Source organism: Sabethes cyaneus, chromosome 1, assembly GCF_943734655.1.
Source record: "Sabethes cyaneus chromosome 1, idSabCyanKW18_F2, whole genome shotgun sequence".
NCBI lineage: Eukaryota > Metazoa > Arthropoda > Insecta > Diptera > Culicidae > Sabethes > Sabethes cyaneus.
Window position 1 is genome coordinate 2,787,194 of NC_071353.1, and position 21,937 is coordinate 2,809,130.

Consider the following 21,937-nt stretch of genomic DNA (forward strand, 5'->3'; position numbering starts at 1 on the left):
TTCTTTCTGTAAACAGAGCAAACGAAGACCTTTTTGGCAGCGGCTTATTCATTCGTCCAGATCGTTCTTAATATGATCTAGGGGACGCTCGCTCCCTGCTTTTACAAATTCGACTGGAAGACCGCCACACTACCATATTCAATGGCACCGTAAATATGTTTCCATATCCACTCATTGCTCTTACTTGATTAATAAATTTTCAGCAGTTTCCATTTATGTTTATTCCGACGAGAATCCACGGCGCGTCGATTTCCCCCAACAACAGATTGTCGACAAAGACCGTCCTTTGAACGTTTTTTCGCTTTTGGAGGGTATCCATTTAAGGAATATGATAAACAACAATGGTCCTAAATTGCTGCCTTGTGGGACACCTGAAGGATTATGAAATTCACCTGATTCCGTTGGTCCCAATTTGACGTACAGTCGGCGATTAGTCAGATACGACTCGAACTCGGCAAGCAGAATATGGTGGTTGATTCTATTAAAGTCTGCTTTCAGGTCGGTGTATATCGCGTCGACTTGAAGTCCTTGATCCATGGAGGTGAGGCACAGTGATGAGAACTGGACTAGCTTGGTAACGGTAGATCTAGTACCAGGAAAGAATCCGTGTTGCTCTGGGGAAATGTAAGACTTCGCAGCTTTAAAAAGTTCTTTGTTTCTCAATATTTCAAAAAATTTAGATGCGGCACATAAAGAGGTTACTCCACGGTAATTGGAAATATTGCATTTATCACCCGTTTTCAGCACCAGGAACATCACTGATTTCTTCCAGCATTCCGGGAAAAACTGCTTGTGTAAGGGAAGGATTGAAAATTATTCTTAAAGGCGCGCAGAGAACATCGGCGCACTTTATTAAAACAATAGGAATTCCATCAGGTCCAGGCGAGGTTGAAAGCTTCATTTTTCTAAAACCAGCAATATATTTCTATAGAATATTTCTATAGAAAATGTATAGTAGAAGTAAAAGGAATTCGTTTTCAATTTGTTCTCGCTTGTTCATGAGTTCTACTAAGACGCTCGAAAATACTTTTCAGTCATATAAGTGTTTTTTGACTTGTACCATCTTGGTATTGCGCAATACCGCAATAAAATTCAAATCAGACTAAGCGGCATTAGAAATGATAGATAAGTTTGATGCATGTCGTCCACTATATTTTTAACCATCCATAAATAATAAATCTAGATTGGGTTTCGGATGGCTTGTTTGTTAGTTTCTTAATTCTTAATTTAGGTTCTTAATCTAAGTGAATGGCAAATTCTTCGCACTGGAAAAACACTGGGCAAACGGTGAATTCGAGTTAAGCTCCAAAGGCAAGACTGGACACACTCGGTTGAGTCTTATCGTGGTAAAAGAATGAAACCAAACCAGTCGAAAAATAAGCGCCTTGTTCTAGCCATGAAGTGGTTATATTCCTCAACGATAATCATCAATTATTGTCCATGTCCCAAAATAAGCCATACGTCATATACCTCTGGGTAATCGAACATAATACGACAAGTGTTCAATTATTTTGAAAAAGGCCAAGGCAACAAATAAACAAGTCGACAATGAATGTGTGTATTCGTTTGCTCTTCTCGTTCCCTGTTTGATCGATTCTTATGTTCTCGTCGACAAACCGTGCCAAGGGCCCTTATCTATTCTTCACACATTGTTTTTCTACCTATATATGAAGCGAAATGGTTCGGTCGTGTGTCGCCAATGAGGTCATAATTGGAACTTTACAATTCACGGCTGTAAAGCAACCAATGACAGCATTAAAGGTAGCAGTAAAAATCACCGAGGAACTTTGACAAGGCTTTCGTGCTGGTTGGTAAAGGTAATAGCATAACCTGCTGAGTACTATCACCTTCGCCAATAAAAGGGATTTAATATTAGCGGATTGTGTCATACTACTGACTGATTTCTACGTAACTGGAAAGTACTTACCTACACATTTAAGAAAAAGTACCGAGTTCGGTAAAATATCGTAAATTTTATCGTAAAAAATTGTTATGATGCCAAACATTACTAATGATCCGTAAACGTCGATTGGCACCATCAAATTTTACCGAACGTTCGGCTGCTCAGAGTTCGGTAAAAAAAATTTAAGTGTGTAAGTACTTTAATCATTTACGGAAAGAATCAAAATGCTGGATATACATCAATCATGAACCTTCGTCGACGAAACGGTAATGTCTATTAGTAAAATACAAATCACATACCTATAAGTTGACAGCATCCGAAGTATGGCAAAAAAAACTTTAAATTGCCATATTACAAAACAATTCCAACACTCCAAGCATATTTTTACTGATGAAATAAAAAATTTGACAAGTAATCCAACAGTATTAGTAATATATGCTACGGACGGCCAGGCTAACCTTGCGATGGAATAAAAATAAAAGTTTCTCCTAAGGAAAGCCTGCAAGCAGAATAGAAACAGCCGGTGGAGCCAAGTCGATTCAAGGTACGATACGATTGTAACGTGTGTTTAACTGTTGCGCTAGTTCGTTTGTTTACTGGCTCACCTCCTGTTTGGTAGCACTTTGCCTTATCAAACAAGCGGCCGTGTAGTAACACAAAAACACACCTATCTAAGAGACAGAATAGTGCAGCAATTAAAAGGGTGTGTTGAAACTCAAATTTCGGCGACCGTTTTCCGCTGATTAATATATGCGTGGCGAACGGGCAATCACGTGAACTAAGGAAGTTCAGCCGCAGAGCGTGTGGCCAGGGAACGCGAACGGGAGGGTACGTATACGAGTGCGTGCGTCTGCCTCCATTGACCCATATTTTTGTGGTTTTGATATTCGTCTTCCGACTTTGCAGCAGTGTCTGACTATCGCTGTATTCTCGATACACGAACATTTAGGACGTCCAACCTGAAGCGGCCACGAGCGGTTAGTTCGATTTAGGCCAAATAAACTACTGTCGAACTCGAGACAGCCGTCTGGCACAACAAGTGCACACAGTCAGTTTGAACTGCCCCGCAAAAGCAAACAGACGAGCTCGGAAAATCATTCAGCTGAAATGCCAGCGATGGGTAAAGCTGGGCAAAAACTTGGCTTGACGAAAAGCGACGCAAAAAAAGCTATCTAAACAGAAAATGATATGCCCCGTTAAAGGTGCGGCCGTGAAAATGTGCAGCCATTGCGGCGATCGTCAACGGCCAACGAACGACAGAGGTGATGAATAATGATCCAATCTACTGTCGTTTGCGGATAAATTAAACAGGCAAAGGGAAGTGAAGGTTAAACGAAACGCTGATCTATGATAGTTTGTCGAAAAAAAATCTTTTATAATTGAACAGTGACGATTCTTATAATAGCAAAAATATAAACTTTCTCAAACGAGCGTCTTACTCCAACTTCCCCACCTATTAGTCACAGTCGAATCGGTAGCATGCTATCCACCGTCGTGGTACGGGTCAGTTGTTACAAAAACCGAACATGGATTTTCTAGACCGATAGGTGAAAAATTTTGCACGAATAATAGCCCATGTTTGATTGTTGCCTCTATCATAATGATTTGTGTTACATTTTATTATTTATATTAAGCAATTTTTAGGGAACATTTAAAGTACAATTGTCAGAAAAAATACTGTTTGATTAAAATTGCAGAGCTTTATACGATGTGGGAGGTTAATGATATTTTAACCAAGACATTCTTATAGGCGAGTTTATAAATTACAGATCTAATACGAATATACTTCTATCTGAGAGGCGTAACCGTCGATAATAGGTCAAAATTTTTACGCCGCTTTCAAACTGATCGCAGTCAATTTGTTGAAAGATAAAAGGCTCAATATAACGAGCTTCCTTACAAAACAGCCATCATTTTTGACGTAGGACCACGGCTTTCAGGAAGGTAGCTGGTATAGGGGGTCATTCCGAAAAATCGAAAAATGCGAGCGTCACGAAAAATGAAACATTTTGAGCGCTAATGGCTTAGCGGTTTCCCGTTCGATTTTAAAGATTTTAGCACCAATCGATCGGAAAGTCTTTTAAGCATCTACACGAATAAAGGAAGCTATAGATTTTTAAATCCGCACTATTGAAAAATTGTCCATCTAGAAAGCCTAGCTTCATGATTGGTTGTTGGAAATGACGTCATCAAAATGGTAATGCGTTTTCACGCTTCGGCTTATAATTCAGTTAATTCCTTATAGATTTCCAAGCTATTTACACCAATAGATCGGAAAATCGAATTGGAAAATACAGAAAACTATTGACTTTCAAGGCGAGCCATTGAAAAATTGAAAATAACTCTAACTCGGTAGTTAGACAGCAGTTTGTTCATTTCTTCGTCGAGGTATAAATTCTCGTTTCGTGATTGGTTGGAATAATTTCCAATTGTTTTCGAATAAGTTTTGATACAATTCAGGAACCAATGAGAAAGTTGATGGAAAATTCCATTTAATTCTACAATAACAAAGTTACAAGAGAATTAAATGTAATCCAACCCTTTCTGGTTGATTGCTAATTGGCTTGATAATTCCTTATTGTGATGTACTACCAACGGCAACACGGGCGGCGCCGCAGCAATTTTAATTTTAATAATCGTCATATTGAAAATGGCTGCCGTGAACAAGTGATAGCGATAAAAACCAAGTTAACACCAAATTAAACACTATCAACCACAACAAATGCGCAGGAAAACGCATTAAAACTAAACCCAATGTTTTGTTGTAATAATTATTGCTGGCCTAATAAACTTTACTGTGATCAGCGGAGAACAACAGTCTTTTATATCTTCATATAAGCAGTATTAGTATTGGCAGTTTTAGTGACATCTTGCATCTTCATATAATAATTTGTTCATTCTTAAAAGAACGGGTTTTGGTAATTGATGAAACTTAGGAAACTTGGAAATTAAGGCCTTTTACTAGGTTTTCTTTAGCAACAGAAATCTATCCATCACCAATGCCACAGTAATGCGTGCGTAATTTTTCTTTGGCAGCAAAAGGTGATCGGCTCAGGCTCACTGGTAGTTTTGCTCTTTTGTTCAGACTGAAATTGAAATGCTCTATTTTCTTCAACGTAGACGATGGAATGATGGACCACGAAAAATAGACGGAATCGATTTTTGTCGCTTGCTCTGGTACATAACACGAGGTAAGCCAGCGAACAGTATTACTCAAACGCTAGCTGAGCTACTGCCAGCATCTGACTGGCATGTCTGGACGCGACAAAGGAGAAAGCATCAAGGGCAAGCGAAAGTCACGCTCGTGTCGTGCACGTCTGCAGTTCCCGGTCAGTCGTATTCATCAGCTGCTGAGAAAAGGAAACTATTGAAGCTGGAGCTGGCTACCGTGATGGAATAAATAACTGCGGAAGTATAACTCCTCACGACAACAAAAAGACCAGAATTATCCCACGTCGCTTGCAACTGGCCACCTGGACTGGTATTTCATCGTGAGTCATGACTATACACGAACGGCTTCGTCGATTGCATAGCTGCTGTGGCTTTCCGGTTGGTTCGTTACAACAAGCCGTGCCTGGTTTGCGGTTATCGGTACTCCAATTTACCGAAAAGAAAATTACGTTAAGTGCGTTAGTGCAAGTTTATTGCAAGCTGGTGTTATGATAATCAAACAATCGGTTCTTTTAAGGACCACGCAACACTTGAAGAATTTATTATATTTTCTTGTCCAATTAATACGATAGTAACACAAGCAACGAGGGAAAAGTTGAATTTTTCGCCGTTGCGGGCGACCAACACATGGCGGGAATAAGTTTTCTGGTCACGGTCGACATTTTCTACCACTTTCAAAACGTCTACAGCTTGTAAATCAGTGTTCTTCTTTTGTAATCCGCAGAAAAGTTTTGTGTAAAATTTTCAACTTTTTGAAAACTAGCAGTACGGCGGATGATGGGGATGTGCCGACCCCCACGATAGGTGAAGTGATCGAAGCCATTATGCAGCTCAAGAACAACAAGGCAGCTGGCAAGAATGGCATCGCAGCGGAGCTTATCAAAATGGGCCCGGATAGGTTGGCTACCTGACTGCGCCGGTTGATAGTCAGGATCTGGGAAACAGAACAGCAACCGGAGGAGTGGAAGGAGGGAGTAATATGCCCAATGCTCAAGAAGGGCGATAAGTCGGAATGTGAGAACTATCGAGCGAACACCATTCTCAACGCCGCCTATAAAGTGCTTTCTCAGATTATTTTTAGCCGTCTATCGTCGCTAGTAAGTAGATTCGTAAGTAGTTATCAAGCCGGTTTTGTAGACGGGCGATCGACAACGGACCAAATCTTTGTGCTGCGACGGATCCTCCAAAAGCGTTGCGAATACCAAGTCCCTACGCACCACCTATTCGTAGATTTCAAGGCAGCCTACGATACTATCGACCGTGAAGAGCTATGGAAAAGTGACTAGACTGATTAAGGACACGATGAATGGTGTTCGGTGTTGTGTGAGGATTTCGGGCGCGTTATCAAGCCCGTTTGAAACATGTAAGGCGATGGTATTTTCTGTCTCCTATTCAACATCGTGCTAGAAGGTGTGATAAAACGTGCGGGGTTTAACATGCGGGACATGATCTTCAACAAATCTAATCAATTTATCTGTAACGCTAACGACGTGGACATTGTAGGAAAGACGTTCCAGGGGTTACTGAGCAGTATACCAAACTAAAACGTGAAACAGTAAAGGTTGGATTAGTGGTGAATACGTTCAAAACCAAATATTTGTTAGCAGGAGGAACCGAGCGCGATCGAGCTCGCATAGGCAATAGTGTAGTAGTCGACGGGGACGAGTTCGAGGTGGTGGACGAATTTGTATGTTGATGACGTCGAATAAGAACTGCAGCAGAATACGCAGACATATTCCCACCGGAAATCGTGCTTACTACGGACTCCACAAGACCTTAAGGTCTGGTAAGCTTCACCCCTGTACCAAAAGCATCATACACAGAACGCTAATAAGACTGGTAGTCCTCTACGGGCACAAAACGTGGACAATGCTTGTACAACTGGCCGTTTTTTAACGTCGTGTGCTTAGCAGTATCTTTAGCGGTGTATGTGAGAACGATGTATGGAGGAGAAGGATGAACCACGAGCTGGCGCAGCTCTTCGGCGAACCCAGTATCCAGAAAGTTGCTAAAGCTGGAAGGGTACAATGGGCGGGACATCTTGTGAGAATGCCGAACAACAGCCCCGCAAAAATGGGTTTCGCCGCGAATCCGGTTGGTACCAGATGCAGAGGTGCGCAGCGTGGTTATGGTTAGACCAAGTGGAGTAGGACCTGGAAAGTGTGGGACGGTCGAGAAATTGGAGATGCACAACCATGGACCGAGTTAGTTGGCGAAACATTATTTTGCAGGTCAAATCCTGAGGAACAGCGAGCCAGGATAAGTAAAATAAGTAAGAATCCAAACATGAAAAAGTTTTCTTTAATTTTAATCTTCGTATTCCACTAAGACGCTCAAAAATACTTTTATCATATCTAGTTTATTCAATAATCTAAGGTTATTCATAGAATCTTACTTGATGAGAACCATGATCGGTTTACAAAAATGGTTTCTGAATACGATTATTGATTGATATTGCTAAAACTAACAGAGAAGACTGTAAATATTAGTACATTATGAAACAAGAGTTTTCATCGAAATTTAAACTACTTTAAACTCTAACCATATTCAAGTACGGATAAATGGAAACCCAGTTTTGTGTTGTAAAATTTTTATTACACGATTTTTGAGACGCGCTTTGTTAGCAGTAGATGCATTCAGATTCGGGCAGTCAAATTTTGGAGCTATTCATTACTACGAAGAGCACTTCAAAGTGTAAAGAGTGAATGTATAACCATAACGCGAAAATATCGAATTATCTGTTGAATTGTGCAACGGAAAATTGAGGCCGAAAAAGTGTTGAATCCAATCGCAAGCTGTCAATCAAAGTACAGGACAGGATATTAGGTAAAAATGGTTGCTTGATGATCTCTTGATGATCTGTATCTCTCGAGATCTTCTTTAAAACTGTCAATCACCGGTCTTAGGTGTTGAAATGAAAACATTAAAATACTACTGACACCAAGTCTGCCAAATGACCACATTTTCGCTGCATCTAATTTATTCTTGACACGCGGCAAACGTTCTCAGGTGAAAGTAATTCACTTACGACGCGAAGGAATTGCATTAACGCTTGCTGCAGACAGGTCGGCAAAGGTAACCACTTTCTTTCGGTTGACTTCTTCTGCGCTCATGGATCCCATTGCAGCGGAATATGCTGCAAGAAAACTCATCGAAAAACTATTTAGATGGCACACCAGCGAGCAACGTGCTGAATTAATTAACACCAATTATCGCGGATTGCTTCTGTCGACTCCATCATTTCTTTCTCGCTATTTACTTTATACTGGACTTTTTTTCGTGAGGTATGGCTACTGCACTCGAGAAGAAGCTGCGCAGCCAAAGACGATTATTTCAATTAGCTGCCAACGTCGTAGCCGTACAGGAGGTACCGGCACGGCACATGGATATGGTTGTATCAGACTGTGATGTCTGCAATGTTCCATTGCAGAGCGAAAAACAGTGGTCAAAATTCATTGGATCTTGAATAAGCAGGCAGCTTTAAATTTAGGGATGATATACAGTTAGAATTTTCGAAAAATCAATTTTCTTTTTATTTAAAAATCGATTTACGAAGTTATACGCATATTTGTAACGATGTATTACTCAAAATTGTGTTTAAAGTCGGTGAGCAAGATTTCTCGAAAACTGCTAAACTGATCCATTTTAAATTTTCCGAGTAATATTTTTTATTTTGTGAACAATTTGGGAGTAAAATTGGAATTGGATTGGAGAAACCACCATTTTGAGTTTTTTCCCGGTTATTCAATTCATAGATAGCACCGCAGGGCAGCTTATTCTAGAAGTGTTTGAGGAGAATAACCATAGCAGCATTCCAATAACTATTTTAACAAATAAAATATGGTTCAATAAGGTTGAAAGTTGTCGTGACATGCATACAAAGTTTCACTTTAATCAACTAAAGGGTTTTTTTTTGTAGAAAAAATCTGGAAAAGCCAACTTTTTCAAGCTTCTCAACTGTACACGGTTCCTTAAAAAAAATTCCTTAAATCCTACAATCCTAGATCTAAAAGTTCCTAACTTCATCCTGTAGGAAATTAGTCTACATGGGAACAATATCGCAGGATTACACCAGCATAAGTCGATCAAAAGTTTCAATCAAACAAGGGGAAAAACAAGCTGAACAGCCAGTGTTATGTCTCAATAGTCTGTGTGCAATGTACACTTTCGTCGGTGAACAATGCTTTTGGATGGAGTGTGATGACACTCCGGCTGCGCTACCCGGCGGCGTGCGATGTTTGTGCACGCTCCGAGTATATTGATTGCCGTGTGGCCTTAGGTGTAGCTGTGTGAACATACCTTGCCTGTATGTAGAAAGTTGAAATCTGTGCGGTAGTGCAAAAACTCAACGGCATATCGAAAATTTGCTAATAATCACCTGTTTGCGATTACTTTTTCCCGCTTATGCACTGCGATCGATTTTGGGGACGCAATCTCGAAACGTTGGGCAGGCTCAACTGCTGTTTTCATGTTAAAAGAGTTTGTTCTCGTTTTATTTTGTTTAATTAAAGTTAGTATTTTCGAGAAAACACCAAACCATTTTAGGATTACCGGAAGGGGTCAGGGTACAACCACATACTCATCCGCGTTAACGTTCAATTATTGACAATTTGCTTAACTACAAACAGCGCGTGACATCATTGCAAAGTATCAGCCCGGTGTTCACATTCCGCGGTAGAATAAGAAAAAAAAATACAAAAAAGAAAGAAAGAACACAAACCTTTCGAGTGAATCATTCGTTATTAGCATATGCCGCTTCGTACTCTGATTTAAAGTCACAAAACCTGTTGAGAACCTCGCACAGCGAATAAATGGACAGAAAATATCTCGCAGAAATCGAAAAGTAAGAGTGTGCGCTTGAATTAACTAAAACGAAACTGAATACAAATTTACGAACCAGAATCGAAAGAGTTGGTCGCTGGCAGCAGTTCTTTGTCATATGTTGTGATATTGCTGGAATGACACCTTAACGGTGCTTAACGTGGAAAGTTGATAGATTAATTCTCTGTCTTGAGTGGAACTGAAACGTTTTTTTTTATATAAAAACTTTATCACTGCGATCAGTAATTTGATCTACTGTGATATCGTCTTTTTGTTTTTGTAGTATCGCAATTAAACGAGCGAACTGCTTTTTATCCCCGTGCTTGAGTATCGGTGTTTTCACCCTTTTTCCTTTTGCGTTTAGTAGGGCATTGGATGGTATTTTCGGCATGCTTCTAGTTCTAGTTATTCGGCATACTTCTGTTTTGTGTTACACGTAGGTGAACACTCTTTAGAGACAAAAAGTGCGAAGATCAATTTGCGCTTAGGCGAGAGACTTCATTACGCAAGTAGGTCCTGGGTCTAGGTGAGCGGGATAACCTAGGTGACTCTCAGAATCGTAAATTATGCTCTCACATAAAAATTAGAGAGGTCGTGGACTAGGACTAGGTAAGTCTCTTTGTTGCGATAGTAGCATAAATCCATGCATGTAATAATACGATTCTTTATGTATACATTTTTTTATGGGAGCCTGAACCACTGCGACCATTAGTTAGATCTATTGTGGTATACTCCGATTTACTGTTTGCATAATCAGTTCGTTTCATCACTATGAGTCAGAATTTGCATTTCCCTCCAAGAAGGTATGACTTCCTTAATGAATTTCAGTACCTTTTTTGTTTCAGCAGACCATATCTCGCTAGGCGTTAGAACGCCCTCGCCGAGAATACGCAGTCTTCGTTGAATTAGTGCGCTGCATTGACACAGTATATGTTCCGAGGTCTCGACCAGAAGTGACATATATCATCTGCCAGCTTACCTGTACTTTTGAGGTGAAATCTGCTCGGACAGTGTCCGGTTAAAAGACCGGTCAGCGTACTCAGATCCGCTTTATTCAAACTGATTAAGCTGCGTGTGATGCTTTTGCATGGCGTAATGAAACGCTTTGATTGTCGTAATGTTGGAACAGCTCTCCAGTTGGCATCAATCGTTGATGATTCCCAGATTTTGAGCTCAGCTTTTAAGCAGGATGTAGACACCCCGCAGAATGGCTCAGGCCCAACGAATTCAGTTGAGGAACCAGTTCTCGATCGGCCTTTTCATTTTTTTTTCTATACCGGTATAACCAGGTACCCAGTATAAATTAACATTGTTAGTTAAAGCTAATTGTCTTAGGGAGAGGATGCATTGCCAAACCAGCTTTGACTGGCATGTGTATGCCTGTAAGGCATTTAGAGCTGCTTGACTATCGGAGAAAATACAGATATTGGCATGTCTGTATTTCCTACTGTTTTACCTGACTCACTGCGAATATGCGTATTATTGAAATAAAATGCAACCATACGTTTCATTCGTTTATAACGCATATGCAGTTAATATCGATAACAAACGATTTTTTATAAGTTGTGCTTTTGTTATTGCATTTAATATGTAAAAAGTTGCATAAATAACAATTTAGTTTCACAATACAATTATTGCGTACTACTGGCACATGAAACATAACGTTTAAGTACGTTATTTTTAGTGATCAAAATTAACGATATTTTCGATACAAGGGCGATATTTTTCGAAACCTTTCGAACCAACACGATCCCGCGAACACAACGCATATTCGCAGTGAGTCAGGTAACACAGTAGTCAAGCAAATGTTTGTACAAGTTGGAATTGATATGTCGATTCCTGGTTCAGTAACCCCAAATCCTGTAGATTTGCTAATTTTAAAACCATCGGTGTAAAACAGGAGTGTGCCCGGACGAGTCTTAAGACCACCTTCTTCCCATAATCTGCAATAATCGGATTGCTTTGAAGGGTATATCGAAGTTTATTCTAGTTTCCATCCAATTTTCGTTCATGATTACCAGGGTAACACGCCTAAGCCTAAGAGCACCTCTTTCTGCTTCAAGTTGTACGAATAGGTGCAACGGTAGAAGATATAAAAGAGCATCTAGAGCTTTGGAAGGTGTGCTGGTCATTGCCTCAGTTATTGAAGAGCACGCCATACGTTGTAGCTTTCCAAGCATTTTTTGAGCTGTCATTTGTGTAGTTTTAGGCCACTACACTAGCGAAGCATATGTTAGTCTGGGTCTCATAATTGTCGAATATATCCCTTGAATCATCCTCGGCTTAAGTCCCTACTTTTTGCCAAATGTATTCCTGCACGCCCAAAGAGCATTGTTTGCTTTTGAGATTGCACACTCTAGATCTAGATTATCGTTCCGGCTGTAGAGCTGCAATACTGTATTTCCTTCTTGTAAATGGTATTATGACTGTTTTAGAAGGGTTAATATTTAGTCCTTCCAAGTCACACCATTTTAGAAGATCATCGACTACTAGGGACCACAGCATAGGAGATAGGACTCCCCCATGAGGGTAACCTCTAGTTGGTTTTGTCGTTAAAGTAGATCCTCCCAGTTTTGTAGTTATTGTGCGGTTGGTTAGCATAGCATGTATCCAATTGGAAATGCACCTGTCAAAACCAGGTTTATCATGGCTTTATTTATTGAATTTTGGGAGGCATTGCCAAATGCTCCCTCAATATCAAGAAAAGCTACAAGTGAGATTTGTTTATTGTCAAAAGACTTTTCTATTTTTGAAATCAACGTATGAAGTGCTGTTTCAGTTGATTTTCCTGCTTGGTAGGCAAACTGGAATTTGTTCAAAGGTGTTCTTTTCAAATATGATAATATGATATGAAGATCCATGATTTTTTCAAACGTTTTTAAAATCACAGATGTTAGACTAATTGGTCTGTTTGCTTTGGGATTTGTCCTGTCACGTTTTCCCGCTTTAGGAATGAAGATAACCCGGACTTCTCGCCATTTCTTAGGAATGTATCCTAGTATCAAACTTGACCTAAACGTCTTTGTCAGAAGAGGAACCGTGATATCCTTGCTTTTTTGTAGTAGCACGGGATAAATTCCATCTAATCCTGGAGACTTGAAGGGACTTATAGAATCCACTGCCCACTCAACTCTCGACTCCGTGAAAATAGCACTGGTTAATTCTTGAATTCTATCTTCGTCCCTAATTGAACTAGACTGAGCTGCGTCAAAGCCCTGTGCGTCATTGGAAAACATTTGAATTGAGCCTTCACGTATACATGCTACATGCAGCATGTACATATAGGGTTTGTTGAGACTATAGGTTGAGAATATTCAATTATTTTCGAATGAATGATAATTGCGCCTCAAATCTTACTTCAACATCAAACACTATTTAATTAGACATATATGTATTTGTGTTTAATTTGATGGTATCAAAAAATTGTTATGTTAAAATGGTTTGGTTGTGCTGCAGGTTGAGGAATCCAAATTGTTGCAAATCAAATAATTTTTTACAGCGTTTTGTTTAAATTGTTTACCTTCACGACACCACATTGGACTAGGGTTAATGCTGAAACGATAACATCGGTTGAAGAGGGGTGGTTTTACACTCTGAGGTACTTCCCAAGCACAGATTGCAAATTGTTACAGGTTTAAGCGCCGTTGGGACGAGGAGTTTCTGTCACTTTTTTGCAAAAACACGTGCCAGCCATGATGACGTATTTTCATCGACCAATCAGGATGCGAGGGTTTCTAGTCGGACAATACTTCATTATTTTCAGTTTTTCAATAGTGTACACTTACGAAATAATAGCGTTCTCCATTTGAGCCAATTCTTAGAAGATGTTCCGATCGATTGATGCAAAAGTATTGAAAATCGATAAGCTATTAGCGTTCGTTCAAAACCTAACCACTTTTCGAGAAAGATTTTTTGGAATGACACCCTACCCAGCCAAAACTTGCCGTAAGACGTAGCCCTACGTTAAAAATTTAGGTCAGGTAACTGTGTAAAATGTGAATAGGGCCCAATATCAACCAAGCTATAAACGCTACAATAGTTTTTGATCCCCTAGCTTGGGTAAAGAGGAACGGTAACCGTTGACGGCGACGACGACGAAGTGGAAGTGGTAGAGAAGCTCATGTAGTTAGGATCGCTGGTAATCGTGGAAAACAACATTAGTAAGAACATCCAGCGGCGCATTCAAGCGGGAAATCGGGCTAATTTCTTTTCGGAAAACACTACGATCAAGAAGCATACACTACCGCAGGAAACTGACAATGTACAACACCCTTATTAGAACTTTATGGACACTCTATGAACTTGAAGCCGTGACGCTGCTGTGGACGCTACCTGTGGACGTTATTTAGCAGAGTACAAAGTAAAAGCGGAGAGTGACGAAGCCGCTTGAATCACGAGGTATAGGCACTGCTTGGAGAGATTCCTATCATCGACATCTGGCAAAAGTTGGTAGGTTACGGTGGGCCGAACACGTCGTAAGGATGCCGGACGACAGGCCAAGATAACAGTCCTTTTCAACAACTCCACCGGCACCAGGAACAGGTGAGACTCAACTTGCCAAGAGCGCTCGACCTGGACCAAAGTGATTTGCGACTTCTAAGGCAATTGTCAAATTGGCAACGACTGGTCCAAGATCGAGTTCAACGTAGGCGACCCGACTCTATGCTGCTGATGACGACGACGAGGCTTATCGTATGCGTGAACTTACCGAATGGGTTAGGAGTAAAACTTAATTTTTCAAAACTAAACACAAACAGACAATTCTTTGAAGAATATCCTACGAAGAATATTGCCGCGCACATTTCGCCTGAACACTAGCACCATCTTTGGTCGACGTTCCAAAATATTAACTTCCAACAGGAGCATCCCATGGTCGAGCGAGTATTTTTTAAGTGGGCTTCCTCTCCTTTCGTTAAAAAGCGTCACTTTGACGAATACGGAGACATTCTCAACCAACACTAAATTACTGTCAGCGTACGAAGGACGTAGGACAGCTTAGGACAGTGAGTGTTACGTCTGTTTGTCTGTGATTCAACTACAGATCTCAAATTAAAAATCAAGCTTGTAGTCAACACATTCTTGTTAAAATTTCCTGCTTTATATTATAGGGCTTTAGTAATAACGTGTTTGGAATAAAAAAAAACAGCATTGCAACTAAACAACATACTTAAACCACTTGGAAACAACAATGGCACCCCCACAAACAACTCTCAGAATCCTTCAAATTGTTATTTTAACTCACCTGTGTTAAAACGCAGTTTAGATTTCAAATTTCAACATTCGTACATACAAAATCTATAGAAATAGATTTTTAATGAAGAGAAACTACCTAACTCTTCTTCACAGTTTGCCTCACACTTTGTTGTTACTGCTGTTTCTGCCACCAAAGGTTTCTTCTCTTCGGGGTTGCGTTTTTCTTGTTTTTTCACCTTCTTGCTTTACGGTAATCCAAATGCAGCAGCTGATGTGGAAGCTAGTCAGCGATGAAAAAAATCAATCCAATAAGAAAACGATTGTGCACAAAATTATATTAGATAGCGCCACACAACAACCCAACTGCAGCACGTCCTTTTTTTCTTTCATTTATTTTCAAATAAATTTTCCTATAGATTTCACTTGTACCCCAGGCCCAGACTCACGAGCTCGCGGTGAGCATTGAACCCGAACAAATCTCTGCAGATTTTGTCCTCAACTTATCACAAAGTTTTGCGAATTTCCCTTATACGATTTGATCCAAATGCACTTTACCTGCAACTCTTTCTTCTGTACTTTTTTGCAGCCAACACACCCCTCTCCACTTGTGCTGGTTAGTGGTTCGAAGGCGAAACTTTTCCTCAACACGCAATCCTCCCACTTATTACCGTGTACAGTACTACAATCGCCAGGGGAAAATATTGCACATTTACGACAGGCAAAAGAAAATCTTCCGAGGACAAATTAAATTGCTGTCCGAATTCAACCGAACATAGAAATTTAGGCTTTAGACAAACGGGACCTCAAGATGAATGAAAATTTTCACTTTTGCTGATGACTCTTCCCACAAACGTTATACAGTCTGTCTACCACTGCCTACAACTCCACCACTGATACTGTTCTGCTGCTTCGTATACGAGTTTAGATTTGATTGTATAGTTTGGTTTTCTCTGGTTGCGGGAGGAAGAGTGCGCTGCTGGAAAAAAAAACAAGACACGACGACGTCGCGCAAACAAGCAACGATGGAAATGAAGCAGCACTAACACAAACGTATCACCGAAATGTCAGCTGTCAAGAGGCTGTCAATTTGGCGTAACGGTTATTACCCTGTTACGCTGGTTACATCCAATGTAGTATATATAGGGTAGTTGATCCAATAGTTGTGGTAGTACCAATAGTTGCGCTACTATTCATTATTAATGCATATTTTCGTCACCGTAGCATTTTAGATAAAACAATTACATTCATTATATAAAACAGGTTTTTATAAGTATTGGTAGTTAGACTACACCATTTAAAATTAAAGCATTATTTGCTAAAATGCCAATTTTCCAAAATCCAACGCGCAGTTGGAGCGCACAACTATAGGCGCTCATCTATAGTTTTGCTACGATGTTTTTTCACTTAGCAACCTAGCAATGTATATGGAATACCACAATTAAAGGAACATCAAACTTAACTAACGAAACATTAGCGCAACTGTTGGTACAATATAATTGAATCGGAAAATTCATTTTTTCTTTATAAAGCTTCTCGCACAACGAAAGCAATTGTCTTGCCTTGTGACAAATACCTTGTATTTGATAAATTTATATCCCACAAGCATTAATTGAAGCATGTACCTCAATAAACAAGAAAAATGAAGTTGTATTGTACTTAGTGGCGCAACTAATGGATCATCTACCCTATGGGTCATTCCACGGGAAATTTACAATCAAAATTTTTTTTCTCTTCGGAAGATTTTTTTTACGTTCTTTGTTCAAAAAAAAATCGACACGTATTTTTCTATTTCGATGTTACTGTTGGAATTCGCAAGATATGATTTTTTTTAAAGTATTGTAATCCGAAAAAATTACTATTTTTTAAATGCTGATTGTTAACATAATTTGTAATATCAAAAAATGACGTCCTACCAGATGTGTTCACTATTCCACAAGCTTTCAAAATTGGTATACCATACTTCCTCTCGATTGTTTTTCAATAGTTAAATAGTGCATTTTTATAAACATTTTTATAAACATTGCAATTATAAAAATTGCAATTTTTTCAAAGTTGGAACTTTTTTAGTCGATTTTTTTATTTTAAAATATTTGTTGATCTTTCTCGAAGAAACATGCAAAATTTGGAAATGGAGAAATAAAAACTCAAGAAGTTATGAATTTTTATATCGGGGGATATACCTGATACCTGATATGACGTCATATTTTCATTACTCATATGAAAAAGGCGGCAAAAGCAAAACGATTTTACAAAACGAATTTAACTTACCATTTTCACTGTTTCACATATTTCGAATCAATTGCCTGCCTGACATTGGCTATGTGATGCTAAAACCTTGGCTAAAATCAAACTAAAACTAACAAAATTCAACAATTCATACATCCGACTCAGTTGTCAGCTTGAGCCCATCTATGAAGCTGTCAGCTTGGGCCCGCTCTATGTTGGCTACGTTTTTTTGTACAGGTTGGTATAGCAAAGTGTCATTCCCGTGTCTACAGTGGACCCCCGTTCGTTTGAACGATTCCTCATGCAAACTAACGGGGTTAGTTTCTAATTTGAACTACTGGTAACCCTAAATATGTTGGAACTTGTGTGAACTGGCTGCCTTGCTCTTTGTTATTGTTTTGGGGGTTTGATTCAGTTGGCAGTTACAAGCAGCGTATACTCATTCTCCGATCGGATTTCTTCCATAATCGTTGGGAAAACGCAATGTGAAACAGATTAAACACGCTAGATCAGCACAAACAAATCATGTATATGTGCATTGTCTGCATAAGCAAATGATGTCATATTGAGTATGACGTTTGAACCATTTTTAATTTGCACGTCGTGCAAACCAACGGGGTTCAAATTAAAAAGTGTTCAGATTAAAAACGGTCAAACGAACGGGGGTCCACGGTATATGAAGTATTCCACCACGCACACATGTAAAGATTTTTTGAAATTAGCTGGGGCCCTCGCTGAGGCTGTCTGCAGTAGGAATAATATTACCAACATCAAATTTTAAGCTCCCGGATCCTCTCCACTCTTTGCTCCCCTCTCACTCCTACATAAACGAGCCCCAGCTAATGTCATTCTCGTTAGTGACGAAACCGCAAATTACTTCATGGTGTTTTACGTAATATTTAAACGGCTCCTTGCATTTTTCAGATTTTTAGTTGGAACAAAGAAATTTGGCAGCTCTGTTTATTCGTCAAAGGTGTCAAAGAAGATTGCGGATAGAGAAGCTGCGCGCTTTGTTGAAGCCTTTCGCATTTATTTGTACAAAAACGTTCTATAGTTGGAAAGCATTTTCTGCTGGTTTGCTTCCGTTACACGAAACACTGAAATCTACTGCAAGTTTTCAGTTCCTCGCAGAATGTCCGACGGCCAGGAAAACGTTCCGGAAGGGTGGGAAAAGCGGACTAGCCGGTCCACTGGTATATGTGACCTTGAGTTCATAGCAAGAATTTTAAACTTAAGCGTATTTTTCTGTAGGAATGACATACTATTTGAATACGTATACGAAGGAGTCACAGTGGGATCTCCCTACAAAACCGGCCACACCGGAGCAAGGAGCAGCCGAAGTTCAGTGTGCTCACTTGCTGGTAAAGCACAAGGACTCGCGACGACCCAGTTCCTGGCGGGAAGAGAACATCACTCGCACCAAGGGGGACGCGTTGCGTTTGCTTGAAGGGTACAAAAAGCAAATAAAGTCAGGTGAGGCCACGCTGCCAGAACTGGCACAGCAATTTTCGGATTGCAGCTCGGCTAAACGCGGAGGCGATTTGGGAATGTTTAAGCGTGGAATGATGCAGAAACCTTTCGAAGATGCCGCTTTTGCACTGAAGATAGGCGAAATTTCCGATCTAGTGGACACCGATTCCGGAGTGCACCTTATTTTGAGACTGAAGTAAGGTGATGAGATTTGGCATAGTTGGTGGAATGAAGGGACTCTGCAACAGATCCCTAATGAACTTTAAAGGTAAAAATGCTGTTCCTGGTTGAAAATTTATATTTTAATAACTATAAACATATCCTTGAGCCGCAAATACTAAAGCTTCAATTTTTCAAGCAGTAATTTGGCACCGGCGTGTTTTTGAAGTTTCAATTTTGGTTTGACTGATTTTAACTTTTGTTTTAATTGTTTCTGAACCGAGTCGGTACTGTTTTCAAATATTAATAATAGCAAAAAGCAAGGCCGATTATGCTGCACCCACGTTGCAACCTGTAAATGAGCGGTAAAAAACTTGTATTTAGCAGTCAAGATCAATATTTAAGAAAAAAGAAAGTACCGATTCATCTTCCAACTGTTCGATTATTGCCTTTCCGAACTGGAAGCTATTTTCATCTTGCTGACGTTTCTCCGAGTCCAGTTTAATAATTTTCTTTAAACCAATGTGCAATCCTGCGTGCTCGATTCCATTTACCAATGGATTAGCCTCAAGTTGTTTCAAGCGCTTTTTCTCCTAAAAATGTCAAATTTAATTTTATTTAGACTCGTTTAATTTTTGTTACCTTTTCCTCAGCGAAGGGACTCTTTTTGATTTTCTTAATTTTGCCGTCTTTCTTATTCACATCCGGTTTCTTTATCGCTTCCTCTAATATAGGTAATCCTTCTTGATTGACCTCGTTTTCATGGATCTGCCACTGTGGATCACAAATTACTTTCGCAAGGGCTTGCTGAACTCTTTGTATATGATCTCCCGAAACTAAAATAACAAATTCATCTTATAGTAAATCGCTAAAGTCTTATTCCTAAACACTTACGATTCTTCAAGGCGGCTGCCGTTAGAAGAGCAGTGTGTCCACCTCGTAGCCAGAAACTCGCGTTAGCTTCGACAGCTTTGCAGAATGGCTCCACCGCAGTCGCGAGAATTTCCCGCCTTCGGATTTCTTTATCCTTTTTGCTGTACTTTAGAAAGCCATCTAGAATTTCGATCTGTGTCGGATGTAACAGATCCTTATCGGCCGGTGAAAATATCCACCCTATAACTTTTCGGCCCCATTCACCGCTTGCAACAATGTTTTCCACGTGTTCCAGCAGGACCACCACCAGCTGTTTACCCAAAATGACTGTGTCGTCGTAACAGTTAAGAATGCAAAGAACCAAACGATGGCCATGCTCGTGAATACTCAATTTTTCTACGTATGGCTTAAGTGCCTTCAGAGCCGCCCTACGATCTTTAACCACCGAATTAAGGAAGCAATATATAGCAGCAGACACACCGTCTTTTGTGCTGGAAATCGCTGCCAAATGAGGAAGGTACAATTCTATGACTTCCGAACGTTCGATTTCTGAAGCTTCCTGTAGAAAGTCTAACATTAGAGTATGCAGCAAAGCATTATCCGTGAGTTGCTTGTTTGCCGCCTGAACCAAATGAGCTTTAACTGTTGAAATGACGGTCTTTTTCATGTAACTATTTGTCTCCCAGGTGTCCTTCATGCAGGACACAGTCTTATCCTTGCTATGCTGATAAATTTCCGAATAAAAAGCTTGTCGCATAAACGCTTTTTGCTCATTGGTAGCATACTCGTTATAAACCAAGTCTACGATCGACCCAGAGAAGGCTTGATTAGTCATTTTCACAACATGTTTGATGATAGCATCCGTAATTTTGACCCCCAAAGGTTTTGATCCATTTTTCAGGAGATTCGTCACACAATGGTGACCATATTTAGAAGTGGCAAGCTCATAGATAGCCGGTATTAACTTATCCGCTATCTGTGCACGCAGTTCCACGGAAGCGTTTTTAATCATACACTGAATAACACGAGCCGTATCGTGACTTGTAGCAATTCGGCTGTAGGTGTTGTCCTTACTCAGCATCTGGTGCAGCCGAACGACCAGTTCTTCTTTATTTTCCGTACTTTTTCTCTTGAGAGTTTCGTAGACTTTCTTTGCACCCACACTAAGTTCATAAAGATCTTTCGTTTTTGCCTTACGCCGCTGTTCACGCAGTTCCTTTTGCTTGGCTTTTAGGCCATTCCAGTATTCCCGCTTGGCTTCCGGTGTGTTCTCAACGAACGGCTTTTTTTCTCCAAACTGTTTGAATCCGGTTTTCTGCCCATCGGTTGTGGATATTTTTTTCTGAAACTTACCACTCTGCTTTTTCGAATTGTGATCCAGTCGCATCGAGAATTTTTTAGCCGGCTGATCTTCATCGGAGACAGATTTAATCAATTTTGGCTTTTTCACTTTTTCCGCAGATGACTCGTTGGCCGCTGACCTTTTTTTAGTTTGAATCATCTTTTGTACTGAAAAGGTGGTAAAACCACACTAGGTTTGGAAGATATAAAACGGTAAACTCAAGAAACAGCGTGCAAGCAACGACGGCAGGCAGCGACCATTCGAAAACAATCACAAAACACATGCGTTTTTAGACAGATGACAGCTCTGCCTTTGACGGACTGACAGCACAGGAACAGCTTGAACTATCGTTGCCAGATTCTTTCTAAAACAGGTGTTCTGCGTTAAGTCGACCTTACTGCTTGAATTTTACACGCAAAAAATAGAATAGAAAAATTTACACAGACAATCGCGAAACATTTTTTTCTAGCGGTCTATCCTCTGATGTAGAGTGACTATATACAGAGTGGCGACAAGTCATCCCAAATGTATGCAATGCGGGTTTTCCAAGGTTTTTCTTTCTCTTTCCTGCATGCGCGTTGGATAGGTCGTCTGCTCGATTGGAATGACACTGACAGATAATTATCATTCCAATTTTGACATTGTCGCCACTCTGTATATAGTCACTCTACTCTGATGGTTCTGATATGCATTATCGTTGATAACACTCAAAATATTCTGCGCATAACTGATGGTAAACATAACTGATCGGGTGACGCCATTTTTCCAATTGGCGAAAA

General features: G+C 40.0%; 3 protein-coding genes across 4 annotated transcripts in view; 1 reads left to right on the plus strand and 2 right to left on the minus strand.

Moving 5' to 3' along the window:
- The window catches only part of LOC128733015 (ecotropic viral integration site 5 ortholog), a 37,888-nt gene extending 21,919 nt beyond the window's left edge, over positions 1–15,969 (minus strand). Inside the window, exons 1-2 of one of the 2 annotated variants that reach the window (XM_053826541.1) lie at positions 15,644–15,969; positions 15,138–15,368 (exon numbers count right to left, since the gene is read on the minus strand). The gene's annotated coding sequence lies outside the window, so the exon portion shown is untranslated. The remainder of the gene's footprint in view (positions 1–15,137; positions 15,369–15,643) is intronic. The other variant, XM_053826542.1, reaches the window with a different exon arrangement.
- Positions 15,970–18,300: 2,331 nt separating this feature from the next.
- LOC128733686 (putative peptidyl-prolyl cis-trans isomerase dodo) lies at positions 18,301–19,068 on the plus strand. The gene is made up of 2 exons (XM_053827450.1): positions 18,301–18,507; positions 18,566–19,068. The coding sequence occupies exons 1-2, from the start codon at positions 18,447–18,449 to the stop codon at positions 18,982–18,984; spliced, it is 480 nt and encodes a 159-aa protein (XP_053683425.1). The 5' UTR covers positions 18,301–18,446; the 3' UTR covers positions 18,985–19,068.
- On the minus strand, positions 19,066–21,400 carry LOC128733679 (protein penguin). The gene is made up of 4 exons (XM_053827436.1): positions 19,838–21,400; positions 19,586–19,779; positions 19,363–19,536; positions 19,066–19,295 (listed from the first exon to the last, which is right to left on the minus strand). The coding sequence occupies exons 1-4, from the start codon at positions 21,315–21,317 to the stop codon at positions 19,122–19,124; spliced, it is 2,022 nt and encodes a 673-aa protein (XP_053683411.1). The 5' UTR covers positions 21,318–21,400; the 3' UTR covers positions 19,066–19,121.
- Positions 21,401–21,937: the final 537 nt, after the last annotated feature.

What these genes read in the sequence shown, in the direction of transcription:
- LOC128733686 (XM_053827450.1), top strand. Translation starts at nt 18,447, where the DNA reads ATGTCCGACGGCCAGGAAAACGTTCCGGAAGGGTGGGAAAAGCGGACT. An exon ending in GCGGACTAGCCGGTCCACTG is followed by an intron (nt 18,508 to 18,565) that starts GTATATGTGACC and finishes ATTTTTCTGTAG; the next exon opens with GAATGACATACTATTTGAAT.
- LOC128733679 (XM_053827436.1), bottom strand. Translation starts at nt 21,317, where the DNA reads ATGATTCAAACTAAAAAAAGGTCAGCGGCCAACGAGTCATCTGCGGAA. An exon ending in GTCCCTTCGCTGAGGAAAAG is followed by an intron (nt 19,537 to 19,585) that starts GTAACAAAAATT and finishes TGACATTTTTAG; the next exon opens with GAGAAAAAGCGCTTGAAACA. An exon ending in AACAGTTGGAAGATGAATCG is followed by an intron (nt 19,296 to 19,362) that starts GTACTTTCTTTT and finishes GCTCATTTACAG; the next exon opens with GTTGCAACGTGGGTGCAGCA.